This window comes from Hypanus sabinus, chromosome 21 (assembly GCF_030144855.1).
Source record: "Hypanus sabinus isolate sHypSab1 chromosome 21, sHypSab1.hap1, whole genome shotgun sequence".
Lineage (NCBI taxonomy): Eukaryota > Metazoa > Chordata > Chondrichthyes > Myliobatiformes > Dasyatidae > Hypanus > Hypanus sabinus.
In genome coordinates this window covers 17335469-17356147 of record NC_082726.1, presented here as the reverse complement: position 1 = coordinate 17356147, position 20679 = coordinate 17335469, and the positions used below count along the sequence as shown (strand labels likewise).

The 20679-nt window shown below is 41.8% G+C and overlaps 1 protein-coding gene across 1 annotated transcript in view; it reads left to right on the top strand.

Annotated features, from left to right (window-relative positions):
- The first annotated feature begins 1033 nt into the window (after positions 1–1033).
- Positions 1034–20679, top strand: part of trip4 (thyroid hormone receptor interactor 4) — a 108478-nt gene continuing 88832 nt past the window's right edge. The window contains exons 1-5 of the mRNA XM_059946873.1: positions 1034–1161; positions 5862–6031; positions 8087–8223; positions 16427–16636; positions 19030–19114. Coding sequence (XP_059802856.1) covers positions 1052–1161; positions 5862–6031; positions 8087–8223; positions 16427–16636; positions 19030–19114 — 712 coding nt within the window. The 5' untranslated portion in view covers positions 1034–1051. The remainder of the gene's footprint in view (positions 1162–5861; positions 6032–8086; positions 8224–16426; positions 16637–19029; positions 19115–20679) is intronic.

Sequence of the window (20679 nt, the reverse complement as noted above, 5' to 3'; positions counted from 1 at the left end):
GTCAGCACTAAGAGTGGAAGGGAAGTGGTGAGATAAAAGCTGCTGCTGTCTCACCTGGCACAACTTGCCTGTTATCTTACTCTCCAGTCCGCCAATCACCTCAAACTCCTGTTTCACTGTTCTCCTTCTCTTTATAATGGCCACCTACTCAACAGCAAATTGTTGCTCTGGATTCCAGCAACTGCAGTCTCTTGTGTGTCTAGTATGATGAGATTTCTAATCCTGAGGAGGAAGATGAAGATGAGTGAAGTGTCCAAACCAAAATATTGTACCTCTCAACTGATTTGTTCAGCTAGATTTTCAGCTTATCTGCAACAAATGAATGTGGTGGATAGGAGGTCTCAAATACATCACCTATCCTCTTTGAGGTGTGAAATTCCACAGTTCGGGAATTAAGGAGTGAAAATATTTTTTTTTGATCACACTGAAGGAGGCAATCGGCCCATTGAATATATGCTAGCTCTCATTATCCTATTTCCTGTAACCTAACCCCACTCTCAACCCTCTCAATGTCCCAGATATACCTGCCATCGACCTCCACCAATACAATGGCCAATTTACATTCCAAACCAGAACACATGAGGGGAGCCCACGTGGTCACATGGAGAACTTTCAAACTCCACACAGACCGTGCCAAACTTCAGGGTTGAACCTGAGTTTCTGGAGCTTTGTGGCAACAGTACTGTGAAGCCCACAGATTGTACTTAGATTGGTAATCAGTCTCAAATATAACACATTGGTCAGTGTTCAGTACAGTCAAGTCCTTAGATCACAGGTGTTGAAGTTACCACGTTTTTGAGATGCCATCACACATTGGCTGTCATTTCCACATATCACTATAATCAGAATAGATTGATTTATTTAATTCAATTTGTTTTGTTTGAATAACTCTGTATTAGCTGATTTTTTTTCTTATTAAAAATGCTCAAGACCAGTAGGCTTCCTAGTTCGGAACAGTACTACAGAACCAGCAGTTGCAGAGGGGAAGTACTGATGAACCGGACCTTTTAGATGTGACGTGTGTGCATGAGAATGTTTCCGGGTGGTTACGATGGCTGCTGCTGGAGGGAGGATGGCTGGCGATTCGGAGTTTCTTTTACGTTGGTGTCAGAAAGAGTTGGTGCAGAAGTTCGGCCTGGAAGTAAACGAGGAATTGATTCAGTATGTTAAGGGTGTCGGCCGAGTTTGCTGACGATGGCGAGGGACGCGGGAGTTCGCAGTCCGGGCCTAGAATTGGTCCCTTTGCCCAAGTTCTTTTCCTAGCGATCTACTTTCTCCCCAGTTTAACAGCGAACCGTTAATGGGGGGTGGGAATGGGGACTTAGGCTTTAATATACTGTATAGGGAATTAAAAGGATAGTGAGAATATTAAACTAAAACTATAGTGTGTTAGGAGTACATGAGTGATGGGGATTTTTATGTAATTTCTGATATTGGCAGCAGATGGTTCGATTAGTTATGTTGATGAATTGAATGAGGGAGACTAGGCAAGTAAGCTTTCGAAAAATTGAGTCAAAGGGAATGGCAATGAATGAGGATTTTAATAGCAGATTTATGGTTAATTTATGTTCTCTATGTTGGCTGCATCTACATCCCTATGATGTTGCTGCATGCAAGTTTTTCACGTGACAATAAACACGACTTGAGATTTGATGAGACAGATAGTCAAGCTGTTGTGATAAAAGTAGGTAGATTTGACAAACAAACGGAAGGGTTACCAGAAGTGGATCTGCACGGTTGCAATGGTTTGTTCCAGTTTTAGATGCTAGACAGGGGGAGGAATGGAGTTAGTGTAGGAATTGTTAGGTAAAATAATTTTGCTATGTATTAGCATTACCGATTGACAATTCAGAACCAAAATCAGGACGATTTTTTTCCAAACATGAGGTGACTCTAATTTGGCGCAATATCCCTGAAGTAGCTTTCAGTGGCACGTAGTAGATTCAGAATCAGGTTTATTATCACTGATGTGAAATTTGTTGTATTGCAGCAGCAGTACGATGCAATGCATAAAATACACCATAAATTACAATAATGTACATTAAAATTAATTAATTAATTAAATAGAGGGAAAATATTGAGGTAGTCCTTATGGATTCATGAACCATTCAGAAATCTGATGATGGATGGGAAGAAGTTGTTCCTAAAACACTGTCTTCAAGCACCCATACCTCCTGATGGTAGCAATGGGAAGAGGGCATGTTATGGGTGTTGTGGGTCCATAATATTGGTTGCTGTCTTTTTCGAACATCACCTTTTGAAGATGTCCTTAATTGGGCGGGGGGTAGAGGGGCTAGGGCTCATAATGAAGTTTGCTGAGTTTATAACCCTCTGTAGCTTTTTCCAATCTTGTGCAGAGGCCCCTCCATACCAGATGGTGATGCAATCAGCTAGAATCTGTAGAAATTGGCTAGAGTTTTTGTTGACATTACAAATCTCCTCAAGATCTTCTTCATAATTGTATCAATATGTTGGGCCCAAGATCTTCAGAGATGTTGACCCACAAAAAATTGAACCTACTGACCCCTCAGTGGGGACAGGTGTAGGTTCCCTCGACTTCCCCTTCCTGAAGTCCACAATCATTTCCTTGGTCTTACTGACGTTGAGTTCAGTGTTGTGAGACCACTCAACTAGTTGATCTATCTGACTCCTGTACGACTCATCACCATCTGCAATTCTGCCGACAACAGTTACGCCATCAGCGAATTTATAGATGGAGATTGATTTGTGCATAGCAACACAGTTGTGGGTGTAGAGGGAACAGAGCAGCAAGCGAAGTACAGATCTTTGAGGTGTGCCGATGTTGATTGCCAGCAAAGAGATATTGTTTCAGATCCGCATTGACTGAGGTCTCCCGATGAGGAAATCAAGGATCCAGCTGCGAAGGGAGGAACAGAAGTCCTTGTTTTGAAGCTTATTGATCAGCACTGAGGGGATGTTGGCTTAAAACATTTAGCAGTAATCAATAAACAGCAGCTTGGTCTAGGTAGTGCTGTTGTTGTCCAGGTAGTCCGAAGCTGAGTAGAAGGCCAATAGTTTGCATCTGTTATAGATCTATTGTGGCAGGAGGCAAATTGTACTGGGTCCAGATCCTTGCTTAGGCAAGAGTTGATTCTAGCCATGACCAACCTCTCAAAGCACTTCATCATAGTAGATATGAGTGTAGCTGGGTAATACTTGTTGAGGCAGCTCAGCCTGCTCTTCTTGGGCAGAGGCATGATGGATGCCCCTTTGAAGCAGGTAGGAACTTCCCACTGCAGCAGTGAGAAATCGAAGGTGTCCTTGAACACTCCAGCCAGTTGGCTGGTACAGGTTTTCAGTGTCCTGGGCACACCATTTAGGCCTGACGCTTTGTGAGGGTTCACTCCCTTGAAAGATGTTCCAACGTGGGCTTTGAGACAGATATCAAGGGTTCCAGATGCTGCAGAGATTCACACAAGATTAGTATTATTCTTCATTTCAAAGCATGCACAAATGGCATTGAGCTCATGTGGGAGCAAAGCGTTACAAGCATTTATGGTGATAGGTTTCACCTTGTAGGAATAGATGGCCTGCCAGAGCTGACTCTTTAACATCACTCAATTGCTTTCTCACTCTTGAGATATTTTTCCTTCGGCTGTACCCGCAATTCTTGCAGAGTTCTGGATTACCGGCCTTGAATGCCTCAAATCAGCAGACTGTGATTTTCACTTTGTCGGTGGCTTCTAGTTTGGATATGTCGGGTGCGTTCTCAAAGGGACACATCCACACAGGTCTTGAAGTCGATGACAACTGCGCCAGATTCATTTAGGTCCAAAAATGAATCCCTGACTATCGTCCAGTCCACTGACTCAAAGCAGTCCTGTAAGAGCTTCTCTGCCTCCCTTGATCCTCACCACTGGTGCTGTGGGTCCTCAGTCTCTGCTTGTGTGCCAGGTGACTGAACTTGATAGAGTGCAGGTGTGGGATGGCAGTGTAAGCAAACTTGATGGTGGTGAAACGGAGTTCAGGTGTGTTGGCTGCTCTGGTTTCACAGGTGATATGTTGCTGGTAGTTGGTCACGCTGGCCTAGTTGAAAACCCTACAGTGATCAAGAAGCCATCAGGATGTGCTGTCTCGTGACTGCTGAACATGGCGCTCAGCTCTGATGTTGGCCAGGGGTGGAATGTACACTGCGAACAGGATGCTGGTGGAAAACCTCCTCAACAGATAACACAGGTGACATTTTACTGCCAGATGTTCCATTTTGGGGGAGCAGGACTGAGACAACCACCACGTCTGTGCACCATGATTGCTTAATCATGAAGCAAATGCTGACACCTCAGCCTTTTCCTGACTCCCCTATCCAGTCCACATGGTGAAAGGTGAAGCCCTTGGGCTGCAGCATGAAACACAGTGGAATACCGGAATCATTCAGCGGGTCAGGCAAGAAAAGAAGAGTTGCTGTGACAAAGAAACATTAACACCGGTGCTGCCCAACCTGCTGAATATTTTCAACATTCCTGTTAATTGTTTCAGATGTACAACATCTACAGGAACTTGATTTTCCTGAGAGCATGATATGTGCAATGGATAAACAACAAGAGGAATACTTACTGTAGTGTTTCCAAAATTGCACTGAATAAAAATTTGTTCCCAGTAATGATTGATCATCTGGATAGTAATTTATAGGATTTTACAGTACTCCTAACTAGTTCACTGTCTATTTGGGGAAGGAAACTTACATACATCTGTATGTAGCCCTGACGTACAGATGGATTTATAAGTGTTTTCCAGGATTGCCTAACAAGCCAACTCGTTCCAGTGGAATTGGGGATGGGCTTTGCCAATGACATGCATAACGAGAACACATTAGAAATTACTGTGAACTTGGGCATTTACCTGGATTACATCGGAGACATGATCTCTCAGAATCAAGTTTACTATCTCTGACTGATACTCCAATTTTCAATCCCATTCCAATATGTCGGCCCACAGCCTTCTTTTGTGCCACAATGAGGCCACCCTCAGGGTAGAGGAGCAACACCTTGTATTCCGTCTGGGAAGCCTCCAACCTGTTGGCATGAATTCTTATTTCTACTTCTGGTTTAAAAAAAATCCCTCTTCTTCTGTTCCCCATTCTGGCCTCTTACCTCTTCTCCCCTATCATCTCCCCCTAGTGCCCCTCCTCCTTCCCTCTCTGCTCTCCTATCGGTTCCTTCCTCTCCAGCCCTTTACATTTCCTTCCCACCTGGCTTCACCTATCACTTACTTGCTGTCCTTCTTCCCTTCTGCCCACTTTTTTATTCGGGCCCCTTCCCCTTCCTTTCCAGCCCTGAAGAAGAGTGTTGGCCCGTAACATTGACTGTTTATTCATTTCCATAGATGCTGTCTTACCTTCTGAGTTCCTTCAGCATTTTGTGAGTGTTCCTTTGGATTTCTGGCGTCTCCAGAATTTTTTGTGCTTATGATGTGAGATTTGTTTTTTTTCTTTGGCAGCAGTACTGTGCAAAGATGTGAAAATAACTATGAAAAATAAATAAATGGAAAAATAGGGAGTATTCATGGTTCATAGACTGTTTAGAAATCTGATGGCAGAGAGGAGAAAAGGTCTTTAGGGTCCTGTACCTCCTCTCTGATGGTAGTAATGAGAAAAGGGCATGCCCCAGATGGTGTGGTCCTTAGTGATGGATATGTCTTTCTGATACACAGCCTCTTGGCAGAGAGGGTTGTGCACGTGATGGAGCTGACTGAGTTTACAACACTCTGCCGTCTCTTGTGATCCTGTGCCTCTATAGCAAGTGATACGTGTTTACTTCCTCTAACCGTCATACAAGTTTTAAATTTCAGCTCTCATTCCTTCCCCATTGTACAAGAAAATCATTTGGTTTTGTAATTAACAGGTATATTTTGTCAATGGAAAGTGCAGAAGAAATTGAAGAGTATGTTGCCGACTTGTTGCAAGGGACTGATGGAAAGAAGCGACTTTTCACCAGTGAGCTGCTGAAAAGGTGGAAGCAGTCACGAGAATCACCGACTCCTGGTCAAGGACAATTATACAGGAAAAAAGATGGTACATGCAAACTGAGTACAGAAATGTAATCTTCTGAATTTTCAAATTTTTGTCTCAGAATTATAGAACATAGAAGAATATAGCACTCTATAGAACCTTCAGCTCACGTTGTGGTTTCTCGTGCCCCACAAACAACTAGGAGACGCAGAAGATTCTTCAAGAAGTATTAAACTTTAATTTGCAAATCAAAGCTGAGACAGTCATTGAGCAAGTCGCTGATTGCCCACCGATCCTTGTACATAGCATTTTTTATAGAAATCTCCTGGTTTAGTTGTATTAGCATATCCAATCGGTCTACAGTTGCATATCACAAGTACATCCGCCACTATTGTTTCTACCCATTGACTTAGTCCTGTTCTAATCTACATCTCTTAGCTACCTCTCATTAACACACCATTGTCCTCTACATTCTTAAGATTTCATTCTCCTACTAAATTGGATACATGCATAGCAAATAGCAAACTCAAAGCTGACTACATAGTTTTGGTTACACAGCAAACAATGCAACTTTTATACTCCAATACTCACAATGTTGTGCCAACCTTTTAACATATTCAAGATCAATCTACCTTTCCCTTCCACATAGCCCTCCATTTTTCTATCCCTGAGTTTCTTAAATGCCCCGAATATACCTACCTCTACCAGTACCCATGGCAAGAAGTTCCACGCACACACCAGTCTCTATAAAGAACTTACCAATAATAACTCTAGTAATAACAACCATGATTTTACTGCTAATTTATTAGGATTTTAAACGTGAAATTTAAAGCATTCTGAACAATTTCTGCAAACTTCAGCTGCCCAGTACCGAACTGAGGCAGAACTGCACTATTAGATGTGCAATTTTCAGTTAAGACTTTAACTCGTGTGTTCACTCTACAGATACAAAAGATCCTTTGGCAGTCTTAGATGCATAATGACCCTGGTAATATTTATTTTCAAAAATTTTGCTCGTTCTTCCTGGTAATCACATCCTGTGACAGAGCTTGGAATAGAGTGACTTATGAGAATTTGGTGTAAGACGTGAGAAGGAGCTTCAGTCATCTGGCTGGCCCTTCCGAGTCTCAGTGCTGGGGATTTTGGTATGTGGGAGAGTAGCTTAAAGTTGGTTCACTTGCTCTTTCAATGAATTTGGATGATTCTACAGAGACAGCATTGGGGGGTATCTTTCCATTGTTTTGAGGGGCCTTCTGTAAGTAGTCTAGGTCCCAGGTATAGGTACAGAGGTTTGTGCCAGAATTTGAGGCTTTAATCTTCCAACCCCCCTTCCCTCAGTGGCCAAAGACTGCTGGCACACTAGAGTTCTCAAAACCTTCTTGGAAGATGTGCTAACCCCACTGACTTCTGGATGTGCATATCCCATGACTTCTCCAAGTAAGGAATGAGCATTCCCGTGGCACTGAGAACCACGTGTCAGGAGCAAACAGCAGCCCAGTGTAACTAAAAGAAGCAGTGCACTACCTGTCAGGCTACCAGTTGTTGGGAACCTCCTGCCTCATCTGTGGCAAAGCAATATTTGGAACACAATATTTCAAGTGTGTCTAACCAGAGTTTTATAGAGCTGCAATGTTATGTCACAGATCTTGAGCTCAATTCCCCATCCAGTGAAGGTCAACACACCATACATCTCTTAACAACCCTGTCAACTTGTAAGGCAACTTTGAGAGATCTTTGGGTGTGGACTACAAGTTCACTTTGTTGTTCCATACTGCTAAGTATTCTGCCATTAACCCTGTATTCTTGCCTCCAAATTTAATCTCTCAAAATGAATTGCTTCACACTTAATCCGGGTTGAATTTCATCAGCCACTTCTCAGGCCAACTCTGTATCCTGTCAATGTCCTGTTGTTAACTACGACAAATTCTGCACTATCCACAGCTCCAACAACCTCAGGTCGTTTGCAAACATTCTAACTCACTCTTCCACTTCCTGATCCATGTTTCTGAGATAACAATTTTAACTACACTTTAAAATGTATCTCTCTGCCTGTAGAATGCTTTGAAGCAACCAAGTTGGTGAAAGGTGTACCATCATCGTCCGTCTTTCTCTTTACAGATGTTTCAGATTTCTCAAAATCAAGTGACCAGCTCAAGAAGTCTAAGCGGAAAGGCCGGAACAAGCAGGAGCCGCTGCCTATTTCTGAGCAACAGCCTCCGGCTGAAGAAGTTAAAACACCAATGGATCTGGTAAAGGTCAGTTTGAAGTCAAAACCCATTTTTATATTTGTTTATGGTACCCAGGAATGAAGCGGTTCTGGGCACTCCTGCACATAGAAGAGCAGATGAATTGATGCAGAGGCACTGAGACTTGACTTACTGAGGATTAATAAGTCATTCAACCTTTGAGTCTTATGCTCTTCTTCTTGATTGTCAAGTCAAGTTGAACTTATTGTCATGTGCACCAGTATGGTGGGGTACAATGAAAATCTTGCTTGTTATAGCATCACAAGCCCATAGGTGCAGAGAAAACATGGAATATAAATAATAAAATATGGTAAAGAGCGGGAGGAAAAAGACTGAGCAAAAGCAATGCCTTAATACAAAAAACAAAGAGAATTCGATTAGCTAAATGTGAGTCAATCCACAGATTCATGCTGATTCTCAAGGACAAGTCCTTGGCAGCCTTTGCAGTGGAAGATGTGGTCCAAGGTGTTTCATTGGTGAGGTAGGGTTAGTGTTGTGCAGGTCTGTTCAAGAATCTGATGATTGTCGAAAAACAGCTGTTCCTTAGTTCCTTTGGATTTATCCACTGCATGGTGAGAGGGAATCTGCTGTACGGGCAACAGCTTGCTCTCCATATCGTACTGCCTTGACTTGTCAATTACATTGACAGCTAGGGTGCAACATCCGTGGCCGACCTAGATCAACAGAAGGCCTCAATCAATTTAATAACAGAAGTTCATAAGATTGGAACAGTAGACAGTTGGTGTCTTTTTTCCCCAGAGTAAGATGCCAAATACTAGAGAACGTGTATTAAAGTGAGAGGGCGAAACTTCAACGGAGATGACTGTTATACACAGCAAATGGTAGGTGTCTGCGGTATGTTGCTGGGTTGGGGGGGATGACTGATGAAAGTAAAAATGGTAGAGGCATTTAAGAGGTTCCATATGTTCCTTATCCTATATCAGTGTTCAGACGGATGACATCCATAGATGCTCTTTGAACCTTTGCAACCATTCAATTCAATCAGCTAAATGTGAGCCAATCCACAGATTCATGCTGATTCTCTTTAGTCAGCTGACACTTGACCAATTGGTCAGAGATCCTTTTTTCTAATTGCAACTGATGTTAAATGGATGTGTCACCCCTCTCTCCCCTTTCAGGTAACAGATTGGAATTTAATAATGCCAATTCCTGAATTCAGGGTGATTTGGCAAGTTGAAACAACAGCTGCAATTTAATTACTTATTCTTTCTAAGTAACAGATTTTGTAAACTTGTCCTAAAGTTTCATAGTTTTCTCCTTTTTGTTCATTTTACCAATGTCAATTGGTTCAGTTTTGAAGATAGGGGTTACTTGGTAAACTTTAAATGATAAATCAAAAACTTTTACATCCTTACTCTAACATCTAATTTGAGGTTTATTTTCCTTAAGTTTTTGCTCCTCCTGAGGAGTTTTAGCCAGAGGGTGGTAAATCTGTCATTGCCACGGATGGCTGTGGAAGCCAAGTTACTGTGTATATTTAAAGCAGAGTTAAGTTCTTGATTAGTGAACATCAAAGTTTACGGGGAGAAAGCAGGAGAGTGGGGTTGAGAGGAATAATAAATCAGCCATGATGGAGCAGACTCAGTGGGCCAAATGCCCTCATTCTCCTACTATATCTCATGTTTTTTGTTGGCTTCATTTTGGGTTTAATTCTGCTCATGCAAATTCAACCGCAGATTGAATATGATTATTCAAAGGGGAAACATTACAGCTACTGTGCAGTTGAAGCAGGGCCAATTTTGAAACTGGTGATTAGTAGCTTTCTGGCTGTTCGGAGGACATGGAATGCTCAGTTTGGTGGTAGAAGAAGTATATAGTTCAGATGAATGTACCATATAAATGTAGAAAAAGGGAAATGGGACTAACTGAAATATGCTTCCAATGATCTGATATAGGTACAGTTTAATGAAAGGTTTCCTGATAATTTTTATGATCTTATTCTCACCTTGATCCATGAGGGATCTCAGCTGCTGATTGGATCTATGCTCTGGAGGAGTTGCCTATTTCTCAACTTGCTTTATTTTCTGTACCTTTTTAACCAATTTGGTCTGATTGGTCCAGTACTGGTACCATTGTCCAGTATCACTTACAATACATCCACTGTGATGAAGTGCTTTGAGAGGTTGGCTATGATACATATCAACTCCTGTCTGAGGAGTGATCTGGTCCCACTCCAATTTGCCTGCAGTCATAACAGATCAACAGCAAGTGCAATTTCATTGGCTCTTCACTCAGCTCTGGAATATCTGGACAATGGAGGAATCATACATTAAGGTGGTCTTCATTGACTACAGCTCAGCATTCAATACTGACAGCCCTCTAAACTAATCGATAAACTCCAAACTTGATACCTTCCTGTGCAAAAGGATCCTGAATTTCTTAATTTGCAGATACCAGTCATTACAGATTGCTAACATTTCCTTCACAATCACTATCAGCCCAGGTTCACTACAAGGCAGTGTGTTTAGCTCCCTGCTCTACTCGCTTGGTACCTATGACTGTTAAGTATAGCTCCAATTGCATATTTAAGTTTGCTGATGACACCACTATTGTTGGCTGAATAAAAGCTGAAGAATATAGGAGGGAGATTGAAAATCTGGTTGAGTGGTTCTACAACAACAACCTCTCGCAACGTCAGCAAAAGCAAAGAGCTGATTATTGACTTCAGGAAGAAGAAGCCGGATATCCGTGAGCTGTTCCTCATTAGAGGATCAGAGGTGGAGAGGTCTGTAACTTTAAATTCCTTGGCATTATTATATCAAAGGATTTTTCTTAGGATCTGGAAGTAAATGCCATCACAAGGAAAGCACACCAGCACCTCTAGTTTGCAAAGAATCGGCATGACATCTAAAACTTTGACAAACTTCTTTAGATGTGCAGTGGAGAATATATTGACTGGGTGCATTACAGCCAAGTATGGAAACACCAATGCCCTTGAACAGACAGAAGGTAGTGGATAGTGCCCAGTCCATCGTAGATAAAGCGCTCCCCACCATAGAGCACATCGACACACAACATTATCACAGGAAAGCAGCATCTATTATTAGCGACCCCTGCCACCCAGGAGATATTCTCTTCTCACTGCTGCCATCGGGAAGAATGTACAGGAACCTCAGGACTCAAAGTACCAGGTTCAGGAAGAGTCATTACCTCTCAATCATCAGGCTCTTGAACCAAAGGGGATAACTTCACTGAATTTCACTTGCCCCATCATTGAAATGTTCCCACAACCTATGGACCCAATTTCAAGGATTCTCCATCTCATGCTCTCAATATTTATTGCTTATTTATTGTTATTGTTATTATTATTTCTTTCAATTTGTATTTGAACAGTTTGTTGTCTTTTGCAAACTAGTTGAACACTAAATTGGTGCAGTCTTTCATTGATTCTATTATGGTTATTGTTCTATTGTGGATTTATTGAGTATGCCTGTAAGAAAATGAATCTCAGAGTTGTATATGTTGACTTTGATAATACAATTACTTTGAACTTTGTTGGGAGCTTGCAAAGATTCGGCATGCTTGGATACAGCCCAGTATCTCACAGTCAAACCCTCCCCACTATTAATCACATTTACAAGGAGCCAGAAGAAAGCAACAAAGCTGCATTCATCATCAAGGAACCCTGCCACCTAAGCCATAATCTCTTCTCATTTCTACCATCAGGCAAGAGGTACAGGAGCCTTAGGTCCCACACCACAGTTAAAGAACAGTTATAACCCTGCAATCAATAGGCTCCTGAACCAATGTGAGTAACTTTAATTAGCTCAACTCCGAACTGATTTCACACCTACAAACTCACTTTCCTGGACTTTACAATTCATGATCCTAGTGTTATTTATTTATTTATTAAATACTTGCTCGTTAGTTGTTTGTCAGATTTTAAATGTGTATAGTTTTTCCATAAATTCTGTTGTATTTCTTTATTTTCCTGCAAGAAAATCATTCTTGAGGTAGTATATGGTAACATATATGTACTTGATAATAAATTTACTTCAACTTTGAAACTCATCTGGGTCTACATAGTAAACATTTTGAAAAAAGAATGTTCTTGGCACCAATGGTTGAAGAACGTGGGCTCATTGTGGAAATGATTTTCAGTATTAACAACTGCATTCCACTGAGCTACCCACACAATCCTCATTTCAATATTCAACAGCACTCATGGCATCGCTTGGACTTGCCTGAGAGAATGGAACTGGCAAATCTCAGAATGATGATAAGCGGTGCTGTTAGTTCATGGAATGCACCCACGCCTGTCTGAAGTCTCTGTGACCAAGATCCCTATCTGCTCCTGTTCCTTGAATAATGAAAATGTTTTATTGGAAAAAGTTGCATAGGAAAAAAGTTTGCAATTTGTATTTTGACCATTTGATGAGTGAAGAATGAAGTACATCATTTTTTTAAAAACTGGTATAAAACTTTGATTTATTAAGACTCATTCCTTTTTCTGTGATACTTGATCATACATTTTGATCTGATATTGTCGCTTTGGAGGTGTGATAACTATTTGGTTATCTTTCTCCTGGGTTTGTTTGAGGAGGTTCTTCACTGCTCAAACTTGCAGGCCACTTTTGCTTGTATTGTTTTTGCACTTGTGTTTATTACTATGGGAAAGGATAAGGAAAGGTTCTAAAGCAGGGGGTTCCCAACCTTTTTTATGTCATGGACCAATACCATTACTCAAGGGATTCATGCATCCTAGGGTGGGAACCCCTGTTCTAAAGTCTTTTCAGCAGCATTATGCAAAGATAGATGCTTAACAATGATCTCTCTCAGTTAGTCCTGACGAAGGGTTTCGGCTCGAAACGTCGACAGCGCTTCTTCCTATAGTTGCTGCCTGGCCTGCTGCGTTCCACCAGCATTTTGTGTGTGTTGCTTGAATTTCCAGCATCTGCAGATTTCCTCATGTTAACAATGATTAGCTTTTTTTTGTCACATGTACATCAAAACAAGTCATTTGAATCAATGACTATCAAGATCCAAGGGCAGCCTGCAAGTGTCACCATCTTTCTGGCGCCTACAGCACCACAGCATTCCCATAATTTACTAATCCTTACTAACCCATACATCTTTGGAATGTGGGAGGAAACCGGAGCACCTGGAGGAAACCCAAACAGTCACAGGGAGAACATCGGTTCTCTGGCACTGTGAAACATTATGCTAGCTGCTCAGCTACATACTTGGCAGTTACCCTATCTTGAAAAAGCAGTACGTCTCGATGACTAAATCACTCAATCAAATACAGCGTGAGTCTTAAAATCTAGATAAACAGTCGCCTGCGATCTTTGAGTTTAAGTCTCATGCCAGTTCTGCGCATGTAAACTAAACTCATATAGATGGTGTGAGACCACACCTGGAGTATTGTGTTCAGTTTTGGTTTCCAAATCTGAGGAAGGACATTCTTGCTATTGAGCGAGTGCAGCATAGGTTCACGAGGTTGATTCCCAGGATGGCGGGACTGTCATATGTTGAACGATTGGAGCGACTGGGCTTGTATACACTGGAATTTAGAAGGATGAGAGGGGATCTGATGAAACATATAAGATTATTAAGGGATTGGACATGCTAGAGGCAGGAAACATGTTCCCAATGTTGGGGGAGTCCAGAACCAGAGGCCACAGTTTAAGAATAAGGGGTAGGCCATTTAGAACGGAGTTGAGGAAAAACTTTTTCACCCAGAGAGTTGTGGATCTATGTAATGCTCTGCCTCAGAAGACAGTGGAGGCCAATTCTCTGGATACTTTCAAGAAAGAGTTAGATAAAGCTCTTAAAGATAGCGGAGTCAAGGGATATGGGGAGAAGGCAGGAACAGGGAACTGATTGTGGATGATCAGCCATGATCACATTAAATGGTGGTGCTGGCTCGAAGGGCCGAATGGCCTACTGCTGCACCTATTGTCTATTGAATGCTGCACTTTCAGTTGTTTAAACAGTTATGGCTTATTTTGTGATACTTCAAAGTACTTTGGTCAATATTTATCTTCCAGCCAACATTAACAAACACTAAATATCAAGTGAATAGCTCATTACTTTATGTGGGCAATTGTCAATTAAGCTACCTACTTAGCAACCATGATGACATGTAATTGGCTATAAAATGCCTTGGAAGACCTTATGCAGGCTAATCAACATCTCCAACGATTAACCCACCCCACAGGCATCCACCACCGCTGCATGCACATCATCCAGCGTCACCTTATATACACACAATCAATTCTGCGTGTATAACAGTTACTTGTACATTTGTTTTATAAGATTCCTTTTATATTTATTGTGGTTTCCAGTTTAAGATGGTGCTGCTGAAAGTGAGCAACCAGATAGATACTTTTTTAATCCCAAAGGAAATTACAGTGTCACAGTAACATTACAAGTGCACAGATATAAATATTGGAAGAAAAGTAGAAAGAATAAAAAGTAAGTTACCTCAAACAGTCCAACAGAAGGAGTCATCACATCTCTGGCTATAGGTTGACTCATTGTAGATCCTAATGGCTGAGGGTAAGAATGACCTCATCTAGCACTCGTTGGAGCAGTGCATTTGTCTTAGTCTTTTAGTAAAAGGGCTCCTCTGTTCAATGAAGGTGGCATGTAGAGGGTGAGAAGCATTGTCCTACTTAATGATGAGGATAATTTAAGTCCATCCATCCAAATTTTGAGATGGGTCGTGATCACAGTTCCTTCTACAGACACGGCAGGAGGTGCTTGATGGGGCAGACATTGGAAGATGGGACAACCCTGTCAATTCCACTTGACTTCCATTAATCTCCCCTTTAATTCTGTATTTATGTCCACCCTTTTGAGATTCTCCCATGAGCAGGAAAGTTTTGATAACTACTCTGTTGTACTTCCTCAGTATTGAATTTATTTCTTACATTTTTCATATACATGAGGATTAAAAATCTTTATGTTACGTCTCTGTCTAAATATGCAATGTGCAATCATAGTAATTTATAATAAATAGAACAGTCAATGTAACATAAAAATTCACTCAGATCGGCGTGAGTTAATCAGTCTGATGGTCTGGTGGAAGAAGCTGTCCCGTACCCTGTTGGTTCTGGCTTTTCCCAGATGGTAGCAGCAGGAATAGATTGTAGTTGGGGTGACTTGGGTGCCCGTGATCCTTCAGGCCCTTTTTTCACACCTGTCTTTGTAAATGTCCTGAATCATGGGTAGTTCACAACTGCAGATGCGCTGGACTGTTGTACCACTCTCTGCAGAATCCTGCGATTGAGGGAAGTACAGTTCCTGTACCAGGCAGTGATGCAGCCAGTCAGGATGTTCTCAGTTATGCCTCTGTAGAAAGTTCTTGGGATTTAGGGGCCCATACCAAACTTCTTCAACCGTCTGAGGTGAAAGAGGCGCTGTTGTACCTTTTTCACCACAGAGCTGTTGTGTACAGATCACATAAGATCCTCGGTAACATGGATGCCGAGGAACTTAAAGCTGTTTACCCTCTCAACCCCAGATCCATTTGATGTCGCTAGGGGTTAGCCTGTCTCCATTCCTCTTATAATCCACAACCAGCTGCTTTGTTATATTTCAATAAGATCACTCCTTATTCTTAATTCCAATACCAATTCTTGTTTCTTTAATCATTTATGATATGACAACTCCATCCATTCCAGTGTATTCCTCCTTCACTTTTCTTGGTCTAGTGCTCAGGATTCCACAAATACCTAGAACACACTGCCTGAGGAGGTGGTGGAGTTGAATACAATCCATAGACAAGATATGGAGATATGGACGGATACAGACGTAAGGCAGCCAGGTGAGATTAGTTTAGATCAGGGATTCCCAACCTGGGGTCCATGGACCCCTCGGTTAATGGTAAGACTCCATGGCATACAAAAAGATTGGGAACGCCTGGTTTAGATGAACGTAAAGTTTGCATGGATGTGGTGAGTCAAAGGGCCTGTTATTGTGTTGTACAACTCTGTGCATTGATTCACAATGACATTTGAACACTATGTTTTTTAATTATCTCCCTGGTGTTTGTGTGAGCTGCCATGTTTCTTACATCACAGATGCAGTCCATCTGAAGGGTCTGGACCCAAAATGGCAGTTATCCATTTCTCCTCATAAATACTGCTTGACCCAGCTGGTTCTTACTTGTTTCAGATTCCAGCATCTGTACTCTCTTGTGGTGTCTCTTTCCTAGATCATATTTTTTTGCTTCTATTTTCACCAGGCACAGGAGGCTACTCCTTCAACCAAGAAGACAAAATACTTGTCCCTGTACTCAAAAGAGGGTGAGGACAGACTTGCAGTGATCCTCCCAGGTCGCCATCCCTGTGAGTGTTTGGGACAGATGCACAAGCTCATCAACAACTGCCTGGGCTGTGGCCGCATTGTCTGTGTGCAGGAAGGCTCGGGACCCTGCATGTTTTGTGGAATGCTGGTGAGTACAGAGCATTTTGACCTGCTGAACCATTTTCAATTCCATCATCTCAGAAATAGCAATTAGCTAGCTTGAGTTCTGTTTACCTCACTGGGTGCTGTATGTACAGTGCGAGAGTCTTAGGCACATATATACAGCTAGAGTGCCTAAGACTTCTGCATAGTACTGTATTTTGTCAACATGGAGTGGAGAACAAGTTTATAAATCTGGTGGGAGCAAAGATATTGGGAATGGCGAGGATGGAGGGGTGTGGGACAAGTGCAGGACAGTGGAGGACGGTATGGGTGCTGACACACCCAGCTCTGAGACACCAGGCAAGGTAATTTGATTCCAAACCGTTGGTTTACTGATCATTACAGAATGTCTGTCTGGAGCCCGCTCTCTTCCCCTTTTCCCATGATCCCCTTCTCACTCTCTGTCCACGGAAGAGACCCACATCAGAATTAGGTTTATCATCACTCACACATGTCATGAAATTTGTCTTGTTTTTGTGGCAGCAGCACAGTGCAATGCATAAAATTACAACAGAAGTCTTAGGCATTCTAGCTATATGTATGTGGCTAAAACTTTTGCACAGTACGGTATCTATTGTTTGTTCTAATTTCTGCACAGATTTCAAATCAGTTTTCAGTTATTAGTCAATAACTAATTGACTAAATATTGCTGTTATTAATGTGCTCTTGATCTATATGGATCCCAAAGATTTTAGATCTTGGCTAGATTACCTGATTTGGTCCAGACCCAGATTTGCAGGAAGGGAAAGGGAAAGAGGTTGGGCATTCTATGGCTAAGAATAAAGAATTGACCAGTTTGATAGTTATTCATTGATCCCAGCCGTGGCATGACCGTTCCAGGTGAGTGGACTAATGGGGACTGTGGTGTTGGTGATTGCTTTATGGTTGACAGACAGAAGCTGTCAGTTGAGATGGTGTGAAGCTGTTAACACACAATGGAGCACCTCGATAGCTCTTATTGGTTCATTTAGTAGAGGAGGAAGGTGTTGAGAGTGGAGCAGTTATTGAGGCCTGGGACGTATCACTTGTGATCATATTGAATAGCAGGGCTTGTACCGGGGGGTGGGGGGGGGGAGCTGATTAGTATACTCTTGTTTTTTAAAGTACATATACTCTAGAACTAAGTAGAAGTATATTCTTGTGTAAGTGCTGAGTGACGTAGTTAGGTGAATCTGCCTGCCTCTGAACTTGACATTATGAATAAGTTGATAAGTGTGAATGCAGTCATATACGCTATCATCCTTTAGCAATGTCTAATTACCATTACACTCATTAATTAGGCCTGTCCTGCTAATCGCTCTAGTGAATGTACCTTTCACTGCGTGATGTCTTCATCTGTGCATGGCTTGTAGAACTGCAGAGGTTGCTTGAGTGGACTCTTGTGGTTCCCCTTCTGCCACAGACCAATTACAGGGAAATGCATTTTTGGCATATAGAAGGGGTGATCATAATAAAACATTGAAGAGTCATGTTGACAAATGAGGAGAATCTGCAGATGCTGGAAATCCAAGCAACACACACATGATGCTGGAGGAACTCAGTAGGCCAGGCAGCGTCTACGGAAAAAAGTACACTCGACGTTTCAAGCCAAAACCCGAAAGAGTCGCGTTGAGATGTTTCCACTAGTGGGAGAGTCTCAAACAAGGAGGAGTAGTTATGCAATAAGGATCAGTTATTTAAAGCTGAAGTACACAGCACTACTTCTTATAAAGGGTGGTGAATCTCTGGAGTTCTTTGCTATGTAGAGGTTGTGAAGATAGATCATGGGGAGTATTTAAAGGGAAAGTAGATGCATTTCTAAAAGATCGGGGAATTACGCATCATGGAAAACTGGTACAGAAAAGATGAGATGTGGGACAGATTATCCTTGAGCATTATCCTTTCAAGAAGGAGCTGGATAGATATCTGATGGATAGGGGAATCAAGGGATATGGGGACAAGGCAGGGACTGGGTATTGATAGTGAATGATCAGCCATGATCTCAGAATGACGGTGCAGACTCGAGGGGCCGAATGGTCTACTTCTGCACCTATTGTCTATTGTCTATATTGAACGGTGGGACATGTTTGAGGAGTCAAGTCCCCTAGTTCAATTCTAATTTTGTGTGTTTGTATAACTACCACGTGTCCCTGTAATTATTCTGTACTCTGCAGCATGCTTCCTTACATTTTTCCCACCTTTGGGAACAAGATTCAAGATACTTGCTTTTGTCATTTAGGGAGATTAATGACCTTATTCAAAGTAGCCTGTCCTCACAGCTACTCCTCAAGCAGACCAATTATTGCACAAGCTTCATTGTCACAGTCAGGGATTTTTGCTATATTCATTCTTTTAAGTTTTTCATTTAAGTATCTTTTCATTTAAATGTATTTCTTGTAGGTTTGCACAAAAGAGGAGCAAGAGATCCTTGTCCATGACTCCAACAAGAGTCAGAAATTGCGCAAGAAACTCATGGGAACTGCAGGTTAGTTATATATCTGATGAACTGAAACTACTGTTCTCTACCGGATGGATGAAATGGGCATATATGCTGCATTTGTCAAGAAACAGGCTGGGCCTACACCAGCCTGCTGTCCTGGAAGGGAATGTTACATTCAGCGTGCATTACAGACAAGATCATTTGAGCTGATGGTTCACTTCTGGTGCTCGTGCTCCACACAAACCTTCCCCAACTTCTCTTCACCTCCCTGATTAGTATGAGGCTTGAACTTACTTTGTATTTATCCAACTTCTCTTAAATATGTTTGTGCAAACATTGCGGGAAGTTCCACATTAGACTAATTTTCTGTTATAGAACTTCACTTGAATTTCTAGATGATTTTATTACTGCCTGTCTCTATTCAGTTGGATGGTTCTGTTATATACCTTATTGCAATTTAGTAAATACAGACAAAACACTCCCGAGGTTTTTGATTCTCCTGGTTATCAACCATCCCTAAAGCAGGTGTTCACATGCATTTGGTAGGTCAGATTTAGTTTGAGTGGAGCTATCTGCAGCAGACTAGCTTATTGCAACTCCTTACCTAGCACAATGCCAACTCTGAGAAAGGGGAGGTCCCATTTAATCTTATTTCTTCACATTTCAAACTTTCATACAACAAGAGATCATTTAGTTCCTCATGTCTACGCTGGCTCTTGGGACAACTCAGTTTATTTCCCTGTGACCAATTATTTCATGATGGTCAACTCCCTCCAATTCCTCTGCCACCTGCTAATGCCAGCAGCAGTTTACAACAGCCAATGCCTCAAAGCACTGCTCTGGGGCATTGGAGGAAACTATGACCCCTGGAGAAAGTTCACGTTGTCGTAGGGGCAGCAGGCGATTTCTACACTCACTGCATTGCAGGGCACTGCAGAAATCAAACCCACAACCCTGGAGCTATGGTAGCTGCACCACCCGTTACGTCACCCTCTCCTCTGAGTCCACCGATGCTCTAGTTAAAGGGTGCTGGTCACTTCAGGAACAAAGTTTAAATTTAGCCTTGGCTGATAGGGAAAAATGGCATCTAGTATTGTAAAGGTCCAATTCCTTTAACTTGATCACTGACTGAACTGAAAACAGTTAAGTCACACGATGGATTCCAGCCAGCAGTTTGCAGCTAAGATTCTGCTTCCATGTTGTTCTCTTTTTCTGGCGGGGAATAGAACATATTTTCTTTTAATCTCTCTCTCTCTCTGCCTTATCGCTGTAATCTTCACCATCCTGACAATTTAGGATTCATAATTCAAGATTGTTTCATATAATTTTCAGTGCAAAAATGTAAAGGGGAAATGAAATAATTGTTAATCTGGATCTGATGTAGCACCAATAAAATACAATAAGAAAAAGGCACAATAATAATTTTAAAAACACAATAAATAGAGTGTAAGTACATAAAATAGCCTATATACATAGGTTGATTGTATGTCCATAAAGTGACATGAGGATGTACAGATAATCCTCTCTGATAGGAGTGGAACAAAGAGTCATGAGCAGGGTGTGTGGGATCCTTTGTGATGTTGCTGGCCCTTTTCCGACACCTTTTATTT